General features: G+C 44.3%; 1 protein-coding gene across 1 annotated transcript in view; it reads right to left on the bottom strand.

Moving 5' to 3' along the window:
• Positions 1-17,922, bottom strand: part of LOC118075432 (cysteine-rich protein 1-like) — a 28,651-nt gene extending 10,729 nt beyond the window's left edge. The window contains exons 1-2 of the mRNA XM_035097399.3: positions 17,563-17,922; positions 4,332-4,426 (exon numbers count right to left, since the gene is read on the bottom strand). Coding sequence (XP_034953290.1) covers positions 4,332-4,426; positions 17,563-17,605 — 138 coding nt within the window. The 5' untranslated portion in view covers positions 17,606-17,922. The remainder of the gene's footprint in view (positions 1-4,331; positions 4,427-17,562) is intronic.
• Positions 17,923-18,811: the final 889 nt, after the last annotated feature.

The raw sequence follows: 18,811 nt of genomic DNA, 5'->3' as shown, positions 1-18,811 counted from the left end.
CCCTTCTGCCCCCTGGCTACGCCTATGCTATTGTTCTCTACTGTGACTAGCTCTCCAGGGCCTCAAACAGGGCTCTTTCCCAGCACTGACCTAAACCAGCCTTGGTGTTAACCTTTGCAGTTTCCAGAACAATATGAGAACTGAAGCACAGCTATCTTTTAACATTTGCACTCATCCAAATTTTGCACTGCCATTCTGAAAGAACATGTCAACTGTCTGCAGCATAGCCATCCTTTGAAATTTGCTCTTATCCAGATTTTGGGATGCAATTCCCCAACCAGTGAAGGTTCACAAAATTGCATATATTGAGGGAAAAGGTACATAAAAGTGAATATATTGGTGAAAAATAACATGCTAAAATGTGTTATATTGGGGGGGAATTGATTGCAAAAAAATGTGCACATTCATCATAACAGCATATAAAATCTATTTGTTAGGAGAAATTCACACAGATGGATTTTCATGAGGATTTTATAAATGAAAAATTCGCAAATTGCTGCAAAATGTGGAGAAGTGAATTTAAGATTGGAAAAATGAAACTGAGAGAACCAAAATGATAGAACCTTCCATCCCTAATTGACACAATTGGTTTTTTGGGGTGGGTGCTGATCATTAGTGGGATGTCAGCTGGTGGGCAGGGACCCCTCCCCTCCCCTTCTCTGAAAGTGCTTTTTGTTTTGGGAAGAAATCCTCCACTGGGTGCCAACAGGGGATTTCCTCTGAATACAAATAGCAGGTTGAAAGGAAGAATTTCTCCCAAACAATTCACAAAGCTCAGCAACCCAGACAACACAAGAGGCTTCTGCAGTGGAAGCAAAATTAGCAAAATCCTGCAAACTTATTAACCTTCTTTGGGAATGGGCACAGACCTCTTTGGATCCTGGTCATTCCTTAAAGGTAAAGGTAAAGGGACCCCTGACAGTTAAGTCCAATCGCAGACAACTCTGGGGTTGCAGCCATAGCTGCCAAGTCTCCCATTTTCCCCGGGAAACCCCGGGGAAAGCCATTTTCTGCTTTCATCCTGAAAGGCGAAATATCCCGTAATTCCCCCGGATTTCTTCCGGTGCCACTCTGCCCATGTCTGGACATGCGTAGAAGCGACTTCCGGTGCCGGCACTGCTGATCCCATATTTTTCTAACTGGGACTTGGCACCTATGGTTGCAGCGCTCATCTTGCTTTACTGGCCAAGGGAGCCGGTGTTTGTCCGCAGACAGTTTTTCGGGGTCATGTGGCCAGCATGAGTAAGCCACTTCCGGCGAAACAGAGCAGTGCACAGAAACACCATTTACCTTCCCACCATTTATCTAATTGCACTTTGATGTGCTTTCTAACTGCTAGGTGGGCAGGAACTAGGACCGAGCAATGGGAGCTCACCCCATCGTGGGGATTCGAACCGCCAACCTTCCGATCGGCAAGCCCAAGAGGCTCAGTGGTTTAGACCGCAGCGCCACCTGCATCCCTCTTAGTCATTCCTTACCAAACCCCATACTGCCAACACAAGCATATTGAAAAGACTAGTGTAATAAACAATCATAGTGAAGAGAACCATCTAGTGCACTTTGTGCATCCTCAGACCTCTCTAAACAAACTGATGCTTGTTAGATCACATATATAGCAGGCCTGTATTTTTTAAATCTAGAGCTCAATGGTGCAGGGAAAAAATCCAGGGGGGAGGGTGTACAATCTCAGGAAATGATCCTGCAAATGTAAGTTTTTATGCTGCATGACTTGATTCCCCCAAGGATTTCAAATGTGGCTGAAAAGATGCTCAGTATTTCCCCCCTCATCCTGTGGCACATGCTGTGCAAATATTAGTGCTGTTCCATATACAATGAATTTTTCATACATCCCCATGAAGATAACTTGATTTAATGCAACAAAACTGGATCAGACATTCTTCGGGGAAACCACTTTGCAGCGATGGTAAGCTGAAATCTCTTGCTTTGGGCTTGCCCTGGAAGAACCATATTAGAATCTTTTCCATTACCGAGCACAAGAAAGCCATTGCTTCGCAGGTCCCTTTCCCGAATCGGAATGAAAATGTTTCTTGGTTGTTATCTACCCTCCTGACTTCAAGTGATTTAGAGATAATACTTTACTGCTCAACTAAAATTTCTGCACAGATGTCTCCATGTCAGCTGCCTCTGAACTACATAATGTTATCACCAACCTGTGTCTCCTGCAATGATTGCAGGAAGAGGTCCCAGGTTCAATCCGTAACATCCCCTGGTTGAGCTGGGTAAGACTCCCTGTCTGAAACCCTGGAGAGCCACTGCCAGTCAGGGCTGACAATATTGAGCTAGATGGACCCATGGTCCAACTTGATGCAAGGTGGCTTCCCATGTTCCTCTGTCTATGCCTCCAACCCAGGCATAGGCAACCTTGGCTCTCCAGATGTTTTTGAACTACAACTCCCATGATCCCTGACCACTGGTCCTGTTAGCTAGAGATCACACAATCTGGTACATACTTAAGAGGGAACAACACTTTGGCACTCATCAAAGTACTGATGTCAGGATCCCACCCAACCAGAATAAACCCTAGGGAGACCTCTTCTGAACGTGTTATAGATCCCACTGAAAACCTCAGTACTATTGCTATAGCCCTGAGGCACCTCCTCTCATGAACTTCTCAAATGGCCCTCTTTCCCAATAACTCTGACAACATCCCAAGTCCTGCCTCAGATCTCAAGTTCTCCCCTTTCACTCCCTGGAGCTCAAGAATAAAGCCTTCAATGGTCCAGATAGGAAGTCCAGAGTTGGTATGGAAGTTCTTGTTTGGCTGCCAAAAAGCTTTCTTGCAAGGGAAGGGATGGCAGGAAGGGAAGAAGTCAGAGAAGATCAAGCTGTGAGCAATGATGAACAGGAAGCAGAGGGGCTGGCAGTGAATATATAAGCCTCTTAATCTCTGTTTGCCTCTTGCTGGGATTACAGATCCCTGTTTGAGCTCCATGTCCATTTCCCTTTGATACTTCCTTGCTTCCAATACTAGGCACTGGTCATGGCCAACTAATGATAGGAGGTCAAAGGGAAGACTTAGGTTCCACCCTGATGGGATCCCAGAGTGATCCTTTTCCTTTCTCCTATAAACTACAGTAGGAGGCAAAATCCACCTGCCTTCCTATGCATGGCCTGGTCCAAACCTGACAAGAAACTCTGGGGCCACCTACATCATGACTGTGTGCAGAAGGTCCCAGAATCATCTACAGGTAGGGCTGGGAGAGACCCCAATCTGAGATGGACTACAAATCAGGCTCATTATGAGGCAGCTTCTTGCATCCCTATGTCCCTATGTAAGAATGGGGGAAGAAGTTCTGTTTGGTCCACATATTAATGCAAACCTACCTAATTCACAGTACCCAAAACAAACTGCAAAATGAAGCGCAGCTGTTCTTCAAAATTCTCACCCATCCGAATTTTGCGATGGAGTTCGTCAAACTTCCAAAAAATGTTTTCAAGAATGCATGCATTTATTATGGGTAAGTCTACACAAAAATTCACATGCTGGTGAGCATAACATGCAATTTTAAGGGAAAGTGCTTGCAAAAGCATGTATATTAGACAGGAATGTGTGTCCATTAGAAGAGATGTGGCACACAAATCTGATTTGAGGACCTTTGAAAAAACAAATATTGGTGGAAATTTGCCAAACTCAAATTGAGATTGGAAAAAGCAGAGACTGAAATTAACCGATTCGCCCACCTCTGTAGGGAGACCCATTGCATGCCCATACACCAGGGGGTCCCCCAAACTAAGGCCCGGGGGCCGGATGCGGTCCAATCACCTTCTAAATCCGGCCCGCAGACGGTCCGGGAATCAGCATGGTTTTACATGAGTAGAATGTGTCCTTTTATTTAAAATGCATCTCTGGGTTATTTGTGGGGCCTGCCTGGTGTTTTTACATGAGTGGAATATGTGCTTTTATTTAAAATGCATCTCTGGGTTATTTGTGGGGCATAGGAATTCGTTCATATTTTTTTTCAAAATATAGTCCGCCCCCCCCCCCAAGGTCTGAAGGACTGTGGACCGGCCCCCTGCTGAAAAAGTTTGCCGGCCCCTGATACACACTGGGAGCCTTGCAATATCTTCCCTCTGCACACACGTGTACCCCTGACAGGCATTTCCCCAGTTTCCAAGTAACCATAGCCTGTGCATCATCCTTCCCGTCTCCCCAGCCATCACATTAAAGCACTTCTAAGCAGCCTTTGGTGGCAGCAACTCAATCCCAGGCAGGCCTTTGGAAGCGGAGCGCTCCACCGGGAGAGACAGATTGCTGTCAGGGTGTAGCAAGTCACTGAAGCAGACAGATGGGGTGATGGTTTGTTCCCTACCTCGGCGTGCTGGCCAGGGCTGAGCTGCCGTTTGCAATGGTAGCACTTCAGACAAAGGGGATGGTAGTCTTTGCCTAGAGAACGCTTCCGCTCAGCTGTTAAGAGAGGGAAAAGGTATGAGTAATTATACTCCAAGCACCTCATTAATGGAGGAGCATATGTGGAATACAGCTTTGATCCACGGAATTACTTGCCAAAGTAATTTCAGAATGAAAGGAGTTGTAGAATCTTTTCATGCAGGAACAATTTGCCATTTCCCCTCCTGTTTTAACACCTTAGTTTTTGCAACATGAATCTTTTTTGAAGTTTGCTCAAACTTTACATATTGGATATTTCATACCTTGCCAGGACAATAAAGGAGCTTTCATCTTCACTTCAATCGCGTGTTGTTTTTCTTTTATATTTTGCCATCTTTTGCACACACAAAAATAATAACATAGTTTACCCCAGGTCACAAACTGTTTAGTATATATGATTTGTGTTTTCCAATTAGGGGGCGCATAAAGCCTTAGAGATGTTCAAGGAAGCTCTTCTGAGTGCTCAAGCAAGGGCACCATTTTCTTTGCAGGCCTAAAGCTTTGGTCTTTTTGGTATGGAAGGAAAGCAAAAATGAAGAGAGGATTGGCAGTTTTTTACAGGGTTTTTTTTTTCCAGCGACACAGGTGTGTTTTATTTTTCCAGTTAGTTAAATTATTACATATACAGGGTGAGTCCTTTAAAAGAGGCCCTGTGGATACAGAGCACACATGTTCCATGGGGCCTCCTTTAAAAGACTCACCCTGTATAACCTGCCTTTCTTCCGAAGTAGGCATGATTATCCCCCTTTTCTTTCTCACAACAACCCTGTGAGGTAGTTCGTGCCGAGAGAGAATGACCTGGTTGTGATTCAGCTGAGATATTCACAAACCTTTATTTCATGCATGGATCCCATTCACTCCTCCACTTTCACATCCCAGTTAGACCAGGGAGTCTCTAATTAACCATTGTTTCCCATTGTATTCAGACTAGGATATTATGGCTCTCTGCTTCAGAACAAGCCGTGCTCTTATTCCAACTTCATATCATACTTTAAGCTCCTGGCTTGTACCAAAGCTGAGTCCAGAAGGCTCCATGGACCAAAAGCCAATGCCATTGCCTTGTCTCCCACTTGGTATAGCAGGATCCAGCCAGGCTGGACACAAAGCACACTACAGTGGTACCTCAGTTTACGAACTTAATCCATTTCGGAAGTCCGTTCTTAAACCAAAACCGTTCTTAAACCAAGGTGCACTTTCCCTAATGAGGCCTCATCCAGGCACACGGGGATCCGTGGTCTTTGAGATGCTGTTAGACTGCAACTCCCATGAGCCTCAGCCAGCATGGCCTATGGTCAGGAACAATGGCAGTTGTAATCCAACCAGGGCCTTCTCAGTAGTGGCGCCCGCCCTGTGGAACACCCTCCCATCAGATGTTGAGGAAATAAACAGCTATTTGACTTTCAGAAGACACCTGAAGGCAGCCCTGTATAGGGAAGTTTTTAATGTTTGATGTCTTATTCTGTTTTTGTTGGAAGCCACCCAGAGTGGCTGTGGCAGCCCAGTCAGATGGGTGGCATATTGATATTATTATTATTATTATTATTATTATTATTATTATTATTATTATTCACAGGTTCTCCATCACAGCATAAGTCCATAACAAGCAATAAATCTTTACTAATAGAGACGTTCCATCCTGACCCCTTCTGCTCAAATGCTATCACTCTCAAAAAAAAAGTGGAAGGAGATTTGTACTAACATAAACTCATTTAATTTCCTCTGACACAATATTTAAAAATTCATGTATGTAGCTGCAGGATGTGATGCTGCTGCAACAGAAATGTAGGTTAGATGTGGGGGTTGCAAAGGTTCACAATGAAAATCCCCACCTCTTTAAGCCAGGCAGGATCAAGTCTGAACTTCTGCTCCTAGAGCACCCACACACCAACTCTCCTTTCAACTTTCATAGGTCTGTACCCCAAGGCAGAGGAAACCAGTGCAAGCTCACGTTTTGCTTTTTGCTTGCTTGTAGTTATGAGCCAGGACGCGGGTAGCGCTGTGGGTTAAACCACAGAGCCTACGGCTTCCCAATCAGAAGGTCGGTGGTTCGAATCCCTGCAATGGGGTGAGCTCCCATTGCTCGGTCCCAGCTCCTGCCAACCTAGCATTTCGAAAGCACGTCAAAGTGCAAGTAGATAAATAGGTACCGCTACAGCGGGAAGGTAAACGACGTTTCTGCGTGCTGCTCTAGTTCGCCAGAAGCGGCTTTGTCATGCTGGCCACATGACCTGGAAGCTGTACACCGGCTCCCTCGGCCAATAAAGTGAGATGAGTGCTGCAACCCCAAAGTCGATCACGACTAGAGCTAATGGTCAGGGGTCCCTTTACCTTTACCTTTTTAGTTATGAGCCAAACTAAGCACACTGCTTACATACAAAGGAACTTCATATCGTAAACAGAAAGATCAGTGCTATTTCAGGTTTAGGAAGGGAATTGAAGGTAGGCAGGTTTAAAAGGAAAACATGGTTATTCATTTAACCTTGCTATACATTCAACAGGCAGACATTCAGGCTAAAACCTTAACTTACCTGGGAGTCTGTGTGAGAGCAGACCAGATCATGGCAGGGAAGGGACTAAAAGACCATTTTGTACTAAAAGCATAGCTGCCAAGTTTTCCCTTTTCTCACGAGGAAGCCTATTCAGCATAAGGGAAAATCCCTGTAAAAAAGGGATAACTTGGCAGCTATGACTAAAAGCAGTTAAGGAGTGGAGATAGAAATGTAATAAATAAATACCGGCTAAGTAAAGGAATAGGGATGCTGGTGGCACTGTGGGTTAAACCACAGAGCCTAGGGCTTGCTGATCAGAAGATTGGCGGTTTGAATCCCCATGACGGGGTGAGCTCCCATTGTTTGGTCCCTGCTCCTTCCAAGCTAGCAGTTCGAAAGCACGTCAAAGTGCAAGTAGATAATTAGGTACCGCTCTGGGGGGAGGGAAGGTAAATGGCGTTTCCGTGTGCTGCTCTAGTTCGCCAGAAGCGGCTTAGTCATGCTGGCTACATGACCCGGAAGCTGTATGCCGGCTCCCTTGGCCAATAAAGCGAGGTGAGTGCCACAACCCCAGAGTCATCCATGACTGGACCTAATGGTCAGGGGTCCTTTAAGTAAAGGAATATGGGAAAACTTCTAAATAATCAAATATTCATTGTGGTAGGACCTACACTTTGGAATTCCATTCCCATTGATATGCTATATTGTTTTCAGCACCAGCTAAAACGTATTTTGTTTAAGCAGGCCTAGCCATACATGTAAATTTGACGTGTTTTAATATGTAATTCCATTATATAATGCATGTTTTTAAAACTGCTGTTTTCATTTAGAAATTTTTTTAAGGTGAGCTTGTTTTTAGCATCTGATTCCATTAGTAATGTTAATGTATATTTTATGGTTCATGTAAATCGCTTAGAAATTTTGATGATTAACCCATAGATAAAACTTTTTAAGTGAATAAAATAGCTAAAGATAAAATGCTGGTAATACTTGAGGTTCACCAGTGTAAAGGGGGAAAACAGATGTACAATGTACTTGTGGGCTTTGTCTGCCTCAGTTATCAATGGGTTCTGCACATACTCTGGACCATAGCCAATATATTAAAATATATATTGAAAACCTGCTGCAAAATATAGGCAAGCACTTATCCAAAATTACTTTTCATTTAACAGTTGAAAACTGAAAAAAAGAGAAAGGTAAAAGAAGCTCTATCGGTTCCCAATCCAGATTATTTTTATCTTTCATCTCATTCCTTCCCTTGGTATGTACCTTCTGTGATTAATAATGGAGCCATCTGATCCTGGAAAATAAATCTGTCAGCGGTTTTGTCCCATCACCTTCCAACAGGATGTGCTGGGACTTATTAAATGCACAACACATCAGTCACACTCTAAAAACACCACACTCCCCTTCGTTAAGCTCAATTGCCGGGGATGCTACTGAAGGCCTCCACACTCAGCACAGTACGTCCTCGCCGCCTTAGGGAAAAGGCTGTTCTGGAACAAACTGACTGTTTCGCTGCCCTTGCTGAGGTGAAGCATTAGTAAGCAGGTGAGCACATCCCTCAACAGAAGCCCATTCTCATCCAGAGTCTGTAGAGGGCTCCACTTCCTATCAAATACAAATCCGACGCCAAAAACAGGGCAGCGTCTCTATTCAGCTGTGCCCACAAACTCCACTGTCTGCCTCGCTTCTCCTAAACCACCCTCAGGTCCAGTTCAAGGACATTTTGCAGCCGGGTGCGGGGGGGACGACAAACGGAACCCCCCTCCTCTCCTTGCCAACAAGTCAAGTTGCCATAGTACCCAAGGCCAGCCAAGTTGTTCACCCGAGGCAGAAAATCCCCCAACTGCCTCTCTTCCCAAGAGTACGAATACAAGGAGAATAAATGACATAGGTAACAAATTGCTGCCATTTAGTCAGCCACCTGAGCATGCTCACTTCACTCGGGCAAATGGTGGGGCCATGCCTTCTCCCAGCAAAAAAAAGTAGGACGTTGGCCTGGGATCCTAACTGAATTTTCCAATTTGCTTCTAACCACAGGTGCTGGGTTGCCCCCAAGACAGGGGCAGGACGGCACACGTTGCGTGTGTGTCACATCGCATGATGTCACACATATCTTCCAATGTCCTGCAGGCTCGACTGGCACGGCCTAGCAGAAAACTGTACTGGCCTGGCCTGCGCGGTGTCGAGAGATGCTGTGTGGGCCAGTGTAACCTCATGGCCAGTGTCCTTGCAGCCTCTCCCAACCCCTCGCAGGCCAGGCCAGGCCAGCCTTCTGTCGATGCCATGTCACATTTTGCTTGGCGGTTTGGCCTCTTCCGCTCTCTCACTAATTCTTAGCAAGGGGATCAGCCGCCTGAATCTTGAGGGGGGCTGATGACACCTCTGCCCCCTAGAGTTGGTGCACCTGCTTCTGACCTGTTGAAGAGAAGAAGAAGAAGTGTAGCATTGCAATTGAAGCCATTTTTGAAGCAGAGTACTGTATGTTGTTTGGGGCACAGAATCGGGACTCAGTTTCCCTTTCTGTATCACTGATTGGTGGGATTCCACATTGTTTTGCCCAGCATATGTGTGCAGTCACAGGGTTCACAGTTATCTGGACTGGGGTTGATACGGCATGACTTAGAGGCACAGCACATCAAATTGGTCCTTCTTCACATGCTCCTAAAATGATGACATCTGTATTCATTGACTTCTATTCAACATCGGAATTTACAAATCTACTCAGCGCCTAAGAATTGTGCCTGCTAGCAGTAACTCCCTAAGGTAGTACTGTAGAGGATCAAATTAGATTGTATGGCTGGATCTCTCAACACCTTTTTCTTTTGCCAGAAAAATCTGCGTGGAACTGCTCATTAAAGCAACGCACCATGTTTTATTGCCCCCGGCAACAACTGCAACGTGGGATCTGAAAAGTGCACCTCAAAATCCCTTCTGACATTGCAAGGGACCCTGGGGTGCAGTGTGGATCGCTTGCTGTTTCGTCCTCCTGCTGCATTGAAAGGTATTGCCACTGAAAGCGCAGTGTATGGGTTACACAGTCAGGTTGGCCCCATAGCTGATTTCAATGTTAGCAGGTCAGATTTCCTGGGTAAATGTGCATAGGATTGCTCTGTAAGTAATCTTGCCAGTGTTCTCCACCCCTTGGGTATAATATAGGGTGACTTACTTCGGGGGTCACTACCATGGCACGCAGAAGAATAAGACCTGCAGGCACTGAGGTGGTAAACGCCAAGCAGATTATGCAGCTGAAATGACAGAGCCCACTCCCTTACACTCTAATTTGGAAGGATGTTTAGGGAATGAGAATTGGCAGGGACGACTGCCCCATTGGCGTCACTCCTGCTTGCTTGTTTGTATCCTGCCAGCCATGTGGAGCTGGCACTTGCTTCATGCTGTAAAGGGACTTCCCTCACCCGCTATGTCTGGATGGGGCAGAAAAAAAGCAAAAAGGAGCACCCCATTACCGGTAATTCAACTGGTTGCTGCCTGCCAGCCATGTGGAGCTGAAGGCGGGTCCTTATTTTGCCCATGGAGCGGCTTTTCTGAAGGTGAGTCGCTTTCTCTATATGTGTGCGATTGGCAAAGAGGCAGATATGTGTGTGGAGTGGGGAGGGGGCAGAGGTGTGAATATGTGATCTATGTGTATGTTTGGTCTGTGTGAGAGGGAGAGGTGTATGTTGTGGGGCTGGATACTGCATGGGTGGTTGTGTGGTCTGCAAAAGAGAGAAAGAGATGCACTTCAGCAGAGAGGGAGAGATGTGCATGTGGTTTGTGTGTGAAAAGGAGGGGGGAGGTTTGTGTGATCTTTGTGGTTTCTGTGTGTGAGAGAGATACACTTGGGTAGAGGGGGGGCAGATAAATGTATGGGTGTATATGCGCAAAGTGTGTATGAGTGAATGTGAAAGAAATGTATGTGTGCCTGATCTGTTTGTGTAAGAGAGAGAAAGCGGCGTTGCTGCCATGTATTTTCCCCTAGTACCGGGAAAATATCCTTGTCATTATTAGACAACAACAGCATCATTCTATGTGGGCAGCAGGGAATCAATATTGTGAGATCTTCACAATCGGGACAGGTGACTTCCCAAGGCAAAGCAACAACAACAACAGCACTTTCTCTAATGTTGTTATGCCATGCCTCCATGACAGCCAGAGCCCACACAATACTTTCTCCAAATCTGAAATGTGCCCTCTGGCCCCAAAAGTGTGGTAACTCTTGGTCCACCTTATAAAGATTATTGAGAGATAATTTGCACAAAGTGCTGTGACCACTTCAGATGAACCACGTAAATGTTTGTCATCATGATCACAGAAACACCTAAAATATGGATAATTGTATAAATTTATTGTTTAACAAAAGAAGATAACGTGTAAAGCAAGTATATAATGTCTCCCTTTTCACCCCACCAAAGTACCATCATTGCCTGTCCTCATAACCATTCAGGCAAAAGATTTGCTCGTGTTCTCAATTTTGAATCATGTTAATTTTGAATCAGCTGCTTGTATCTTTAAATTTAAAATCTGGAAGTGGTCCTTGCAGTATATGTTGAGGCATGCTTTGCTGAAATTTTCAGTGATGTAATATATGCCATTGCTCTGTTTTTCATTCACTGATCACTATTTTTAATATTGCAAGTTGGAGTGCCCTGTAAGAAAATAAAGCACCCAAGAACATACATAGAAAAGGCAAATAATAGAAGAAACCAATTTGATTGTTACAAATGGGGAGAGAGAGAACAGAGTATCCCAAGTGCATCTATACCTGGGTTTAAATTGCTAATATCAATGGTCAGTTTAGTTCCTTTGTGCTTCTCTTGTCATCCTAAATATTCTCCTGTCACATTCCTCCTTGCAAAGTCAAAATACTGGCAAGCAAACAAGCTTTGTAAGGTCATGTTGTGCCCATAAGCATTCATTAATGGAAGGGATTTCACAGCCAGGACTCAGACACACAGTCATTTCTGACAGCATTTAGAGTACCATTAGCATGCCGCCAGTATTAATTACTCCTAATAGGAGTATTTACTTGACCAAACACCGCAGTAGTAGTAGTAATAACTACTGTGGTAGTGGGGAACCTATGGCGATATGAAAATACTACCAGCGGTAACCATTTCCATAACCATCGAGACTTAATTACACCCATGATTTAGCAGGAGTGTAATTAATATGGGTGAAATTTGCAAATGAGTTAATTCTATCAGATATTATTCATGCCACCTGTAACGTTTTCAGGGTTTACTTTTGCAGCTCTGTGAGTTTGGCCTCATGACTCAGGTTGTAATCAAGGATGGAGAACTTTTGGCCCTCCAGATATTGTTGAACTCTTACTCCCATCAGCTCCAACCAGAGTTGCCATTGCTGAGAGATGATAGGAGTTGTAGTCCAACAGCATATGGAGGCTTACAGGTGTGGTGTATCAACAGTGCTATTTTTCTAGAAAAAATAGGTGCCGGAACTCACCATGAACACCTCCCTTGTTCTCTTATCATGGTAATGGTGCCCACCTGAGAGTTGCCGGAATTGAGTGAGTTCCGGAGAAAAGCCCTGTGTCTCAGCCATATGAGGAACTGCTGAGTCTCCCCTCAGGAAGTGTGCTGTTTAGTTTCAGTCTGGCATTAAAAGCAGCAAGGTTCCCCATCCCTCTTCTACAACAATTAATGGACACTGGGAATAATGGAAACAGGAAGAAGAGTGGATCACAATCTCTGAGGGCTCACCTATATTTCCACTTGCCCCATGCCTAGAAAGCATGGGTCTGAGCGGTTTTTTGCTTGTCCTGTGCCTTCTAGAGACAGGTCCGAGCCGTTTTGCCTTTGCCTTTTCCCTCAGAAAACCAGCTCTTTGGCACTAAATCGGAACAAACGGCAATGCACAGAAAACCTGAACGGTGTTCGTTCTGATTCAGTGCTAAACAGTTTTTCCCAGGGGAAAGCAGCGGGGGAAATGGAAGAGCAGATGAGCCCTAAAGTGGCCATCACAGTATCCACCTTTCTATCTATTCAGCTACATTCTGTGTTTACAGCATGTGTGATTCTGAAGGCTGTGTTCAACCACAGAGAGACAGTGTGTGTGATTCTACTAAATCAACCCGACACAGCAGTTACCCGTGAGAATTCCAGTTTGTGAAATAATTGCGCTAATATTTATTTTATCACTTTTGGGGAGAGTTTAGAGAGAGAGGGGAGGAGAGAGAGAGAGTGAGAAATTGTAAGTCTTGAGAAGCCAAGAGCTGGCTCCAGAAAGCCAATTGGCCAGTTTGTTTTTACTGGAAATCTACAACCTGAAAAGTTTCTGAAGTAGAATGAGAGCACACAAAAGCTAGCTACAAAAAGCATCCTGCCAAATGCCTTGTGACAGTGCCAGCCTTGAGTCAGCCATTTCCTCAGTCTGGCAAAAACAAGAGCATTGAAACAGTGCTCTCTTAAGTGCTCAAAGCACCACACATACCTTATCTCAATGATCTTTACAAGAACCCTGAAGGTTAGCTCTGTGGCCCCCATATGACAAATGCAAATTGGGAAGAAAGGGTGGGGGGAGATGTTGGATGAGATTCATGAAGTTTGAACTGGGCACTTCCTAGGTGCTCATTCTTACAAACCAAGAGTGTGCAATCGTTACAAAGTTTACTTGAGTAATATAATGCCCAAGAAGGTGAGCTGTTGATCCAGGAAGATTCCTGTTCAAAACTTGGCTCTGCCATGAACTTATTCATTGTCCACATCTTCAATATGGAGATTATAATATTGACCTACCTTACAGGGTTTTTGGAAGGACCACTGAGCTACCAATTTGAAACACTCTGAGCACACTCAAAAGCACCATACGAAGGGATGGTGATGACAGAAGAAGAACTTTGAACACCACAGGAGTTCAGAATAAAATAAATGCCTTTCAGACCAGAGAGGGAGTAAGACATTTCAAAGGATGGAGAATGGGAGGACACGTAACCAATCCCATTCTCAGGCATCCCTAAATTGATGGTCAGACCTATCCCAAGGAGGATGCAGCTGGTAGGGAGGAAGTCCAGAAAGGAGCACTCGGGGGGGGCTGATAGAGTCCTGGGGGGCCACATTTGGCTCTGAGGGTCTGCATACCTCCTGTAGAGAAAGGAGCAACCACACACTGGTCAAAAGGTCTTTTGCTGCACAGCTGTTGAGCTCCCAGGAACATCCATTGGCAACTCACTTGGTGAACTGGGGGCAGTGGCTGCAGGTGTCTCACAGAAAATCCACTGTACATCATGTTGCACTCATTTTAGAGCTCTCCTCTTGCTTGTGCTCTGTGGTTTGTAAATGTTTGCCTCTCATTTCAATGCTGCTGCTTGACATCTTCAATGCTTCCTGTTTGTGACCTGCTCTTCCTGTTTCTGCTACACTTGCTACCTTCTGACTGTTGTGGCTTCCGGAATGCCAAGCCTTGCATTACTTCCATGCCATCAACACCTTGTCTGGTTTTCCCTCTGAGCAAAACAGGTTAGTCCCGGGGCTCCCAAACTGTGGCCTGTGAACAACGCTTCATTCCGGTGGTCCACAGCATGTTCTCATTAACATTCATATAGTTTTTTTATTGCTCCTTTTATTTCTGATATTGTATTACAATGCTAATTCTGTGGAATTCAAACTGTAATGCAATAAATTGCAATATAAGAAATGAAAGAAGCAATTAAAAATCACACATCATCTAGCACATATCACAGTTTGCTATGACAGGGAGAAAAATCATTAAGTGGTCCACCAAGATCCTCAGCAATTTTCAAGTGGTCTGTGGTGGTGAGGGGGTGCGACTTGGGAGCCACTGGGCTAGTATACAGAGGCCAGGAGTGTGTTTTGAGAAGGAGCTGAGATGTTCTGGGTTCAAATGTATCTTCATCAATGAACACACTAGATGGTTTTAGGCAACCGATACAGCTTCCAGCTTCTCCCCTCCATCTTTAAGACACAGGTCATAATACCAGCCTAGCTTACGCAGTTGTAATAATGATTGAGACAGCTGTGGAGACCTTTGGGTGGTTGGGAAGATTGCAATACTAATATCAAGTATTATTAAATAGTGGTAGGGGTGGGAGTTGACCATGGGGTACTTGTAAAAAAGAAGATTAAAAATTAATAGACTGAAGAACAGAACAAAATAATCTTCTAGGACTGATAGTGTAAGGTGACTGAGGGAGCTTCTTCTTTGTCTGGGGATTTGTATCCCTTGTCCAAGCCCGACCCTAGTCCATAACCTCTCCAAATTCAGGAGTAGCTCTGAATTCCACTAGAACTGGAGGCTAGGCCAGATTCCTGGGATTTAGTAGAGGCAACCCAATTTCTGGGGCAGCCATTTCTGAGAGGCCTTCCCTGAGAAGCCCTCCTAGCATGTTTTTGGGGCTGTGGTACTTCATGGGTTGTAGGCTAGAAGCAGTTTGTCTCCAGGGTCTGCCAAAGCAAGCACTTCAAAGATTTGCTACCACCCGAATCCAATAATTAATTCCCAGCAAAAGTTTGGCTTCACTATCTGTGCTGTTGCTGAGAATAGCCATAAAATGGGGAGAAGCAACATTTCCACTGAGGGCCCATCCAGACAGGTGTTTTAATGCAGGTATGTTATTTAATTTGCTGTTGAAACCGCAATAGCGCATTAGTTGTGTGTTCATTCTTCTTCAGTTTGTTCTGGGATCCTTCCACTGCGCTACCACATTGTTGCTGTCTAGAGGGGCTACAGCATAACCAAAGCAGGGCAAAAACTAAACCGGAACAGTTATGTTCTTAAAAGTTGTGGGGTTTCAGGAGGAAGTTGTAGGATATGCACTGCTTGGAAATGAAGCATTGTGACCACTCCACAACTTTTGCAGGCCCAAGCAGAATTGAAAGTAGGATTGTGTGTGACCACTCTGACAGCATCTTGAGCACAAATGATCATAAATGTGCAAATAAAATGGATTTCTGTAGGCACCCTGCACGTGACCCACAGATTTGCTTTTCTGCTTGCTCCATGTCCTCTTCCCATCCTATACGGTAGGTTGAAGCAACTACAGAATTTTGCAGAGTAAGAGAATGTGACTCAGCCAATTTTGCTATTTTAGCTATTGGAGGCTTCCGGACTTTGCCTGGACGGAATTACAGAAGGAGACCACGTTACAAGTTCTTTATCTTGCTCATGACTTCAAACCATATGCAGCTTTCTTCTGATATACAGTGGTACCTCTACTTACGAATAACTCTACTTACAAATGTTTCTACTTACGAATGGAGCTCCGTCCGCCATCTTGGATGCGGTTTAGATAGGATTTTTTCTACTTATAAATTTTTAGATAGGGTTGCTTCTACTTACGATTTTTTTCTCCCAATGCATTCCTATGGGATTCGACTTACAATTTTTTTCGACTTACAAATGTGTGTTCGGAACGCATTAAATTCGTAAGTAGAGGTACCACTGTATTTCACGAGAAAGGTAATATCCTTCTGAAATGGGCGTATTGTGCAACTATTCATTATTATTTTCTTGGCACGGATGGAATAGTTCTGCATAGCACCCAAATTGGCTTCAGCATGGGAATTGCAATTTTTACAGAAACGAATAGTTCTCAGTACCTTTGTGGGGTGGAGTTGAAGGAAGACTGACATTGGCACAACAGAAGCCATACAGAGCACTTCAAATTTAGGATCAGATGTACACTCTTTATGGAAAAAACAAAAGTGGAACAATTAGGCAGTTCTGTTGAAAAAGTCCAGAGCTCAAACAATGAGCCAGCCGTGTAGGGTTTGTTCTTCTGTTCAGAACCCCCCCCCCCACACACACACAAACACACACTTCTTTTGTACGCTGTGTTAAACTTCAAGGACCGGAAAGAGAATTGGCAAAAAGGCTGTGGCCACATAGCTGGCAGAGAGCCCAGAAGCAAAAGGACAAGATTTTCCTAATGTGAAAGAAGACATCCCAAATTTCTCCATATCCAACTCTTTCATGACAGAGAATTTGCACCAAAGTTATCAAAGGAGTTTTGAAAGCTGCCTTATACTAAGCCAGACCATTAATTCATCTAACTCAGTTTTGCCTACGCCAGTGTTTTCCAAACTTGGGTCTCCAGCTGGTTTTGGACTACAATTCCCATCATCCCTGATCACTGGTTCTGCTAGCTAGGGATGATGGGTGTTGTAGTCCAAAAACAGTTGGAGACCTAAGTTTGGGAAACACTGGTCTCTACACTAACTGGCAGTGGCTCTCCAGAATGTCAAGCAATTCTCCCTGGAGATTCTGGGGATTGAATCTGGGACATTCTGCATGTAAAACAGATGGTCTGCCACTGAGCTATAGATCCTTTGTAGATCCTCCTCTTTCTTTTCTGATGGGGTAACCTCCTAGAGCAGCAGATCTGGAAGCAAGTTAATATGAAACCTAATCTCAACACTTACCCATACAAAGACACTTCCCCTCCCCCCAGTCATCAGTCTTTCAACCATGAGCATTTCAGACTTACCATCCTCACCAGCGCCTCAAAGTACTGCCCTTAATTTCTAGCCTTATGAACTCACGAGAGAGCTGCAGTTTAAATACAGTGAGGAGCATAGCTGTCAACTTTTCCCTTTTCTCGCGAGGAATCGTATTCGGAATAAGGGAATTTCCCTTTAAAAAAAGGAAAAGCTGACAGCTATGGTGAGGAGAGAGAAATAAACTTACCAAAGTAGACTGGTTTTCCACACACGGGACAATATGAAATCATCGTTCGTCTTCCTTCAGGCTCCTCTCGACGCTCATCAGCACCATTTGAATCAACAGGAGTCTGTTCACTTGGGCTGACAGGAAAACCATGGCTGGGCCATGGTGGTGAGCAATGTGCTCTGAACTTTCAGTCAGGATGTTGTGGTTATAAGTAAATGAGTGATCAACTTGTTGTGTTAGTGACAGGGCTGAGGAGAGGGAACCAAGCAAATAACTTCTCATTTAAACAAAGGTATTGCTACAGCTTCATATTCTTGTCTTCTTTATGAAGCCCTTAGAAGTTTGGTTTACAGTTAAGCAGTATGATCTTATGGTTCCTACCCCACTTTCCCAACCCAACCATGTTAAGGATAGTAAGTTAATTCACTGATATTGTAAATGCTTGCATGCATTACTATGTGTTTAAATTTGATTGGTTGGTAACTGAATTCTAGAGAGTTCTCTAGTACAGTAGTTCTCATGTGATTGGCTTATGTTGGTTACATGGGCGGTATCTAGTGAAGGAGAGACTCCACTTTATGTGAAGCAAGACAACTGTGTTTTAGAATCCAATGTGAACACTGCTAAGTTGAATAGAGTGTTGGGAGTGCTGAGTGGTGAGCTCTGGAAAGGAAGGAAAATACAGTTGTTTTTGAAGTTAGAAGAAGAGACTGTAAACCCATGCTTGGAGAAGCATGTGACTATAAATATTATGTTTTAATTCATCTATAACTACAGTGGAACCTCGGTTCTCGAACTTCTTGCTGCCGAACGTTTTGGAAGCTGAATGCCAAAAACCTGGAAGTGAGTGCTTCCATTTTTGAACGCGCCTCGGAAGTCGAATGGCTTCTGAGGTGCGTTTCTCAATTTTCTCCATTCGCTTTTCTCCTCAGTTTTTGAACATTTCGGAAATTGAACGGACTTCTGGAACGGGTTATGTTTGAAAACTGAGGTTCCACTGTATAAGCTTTTGAATGTTCAAGTCTAGGCACTGGTTTAATTTCCAAAAAAGGGTATCAGTCATATTTATGATTTGAGCTTCTTAGCTGCGATTCACTACTCTTACTTCAACAAGCCAGTCCCCCACATCCTCTTGCCTCCTGTTTCAGAGAAACCAGCAACACTTGCTACCACAAACAACAGCATTGCTACCTCTCATCTGAGAGGAACAGGTGGCTCTGATTTATCATTTACTTCGACTGTGCACCCCTGTCTGTCCTCAGGCAGG

The sequence above is a fragment of the Zootoca vivipara genome, chromosome 15 (assembly GCF_965207765.1).
Source record: "Zootoca vivipara chromosome 15, rZooViv2.hap1.1, whole genome shotgun sequence".
NCBI lineage: Eukaryota > Metazoa > Chordata > Lepidosauria > Squamata > Lacertidae > Zootoca > Zootoca vivipara.
This window is presented reverse-complemented; position numbering and strand designations above follow the sequence as displayed.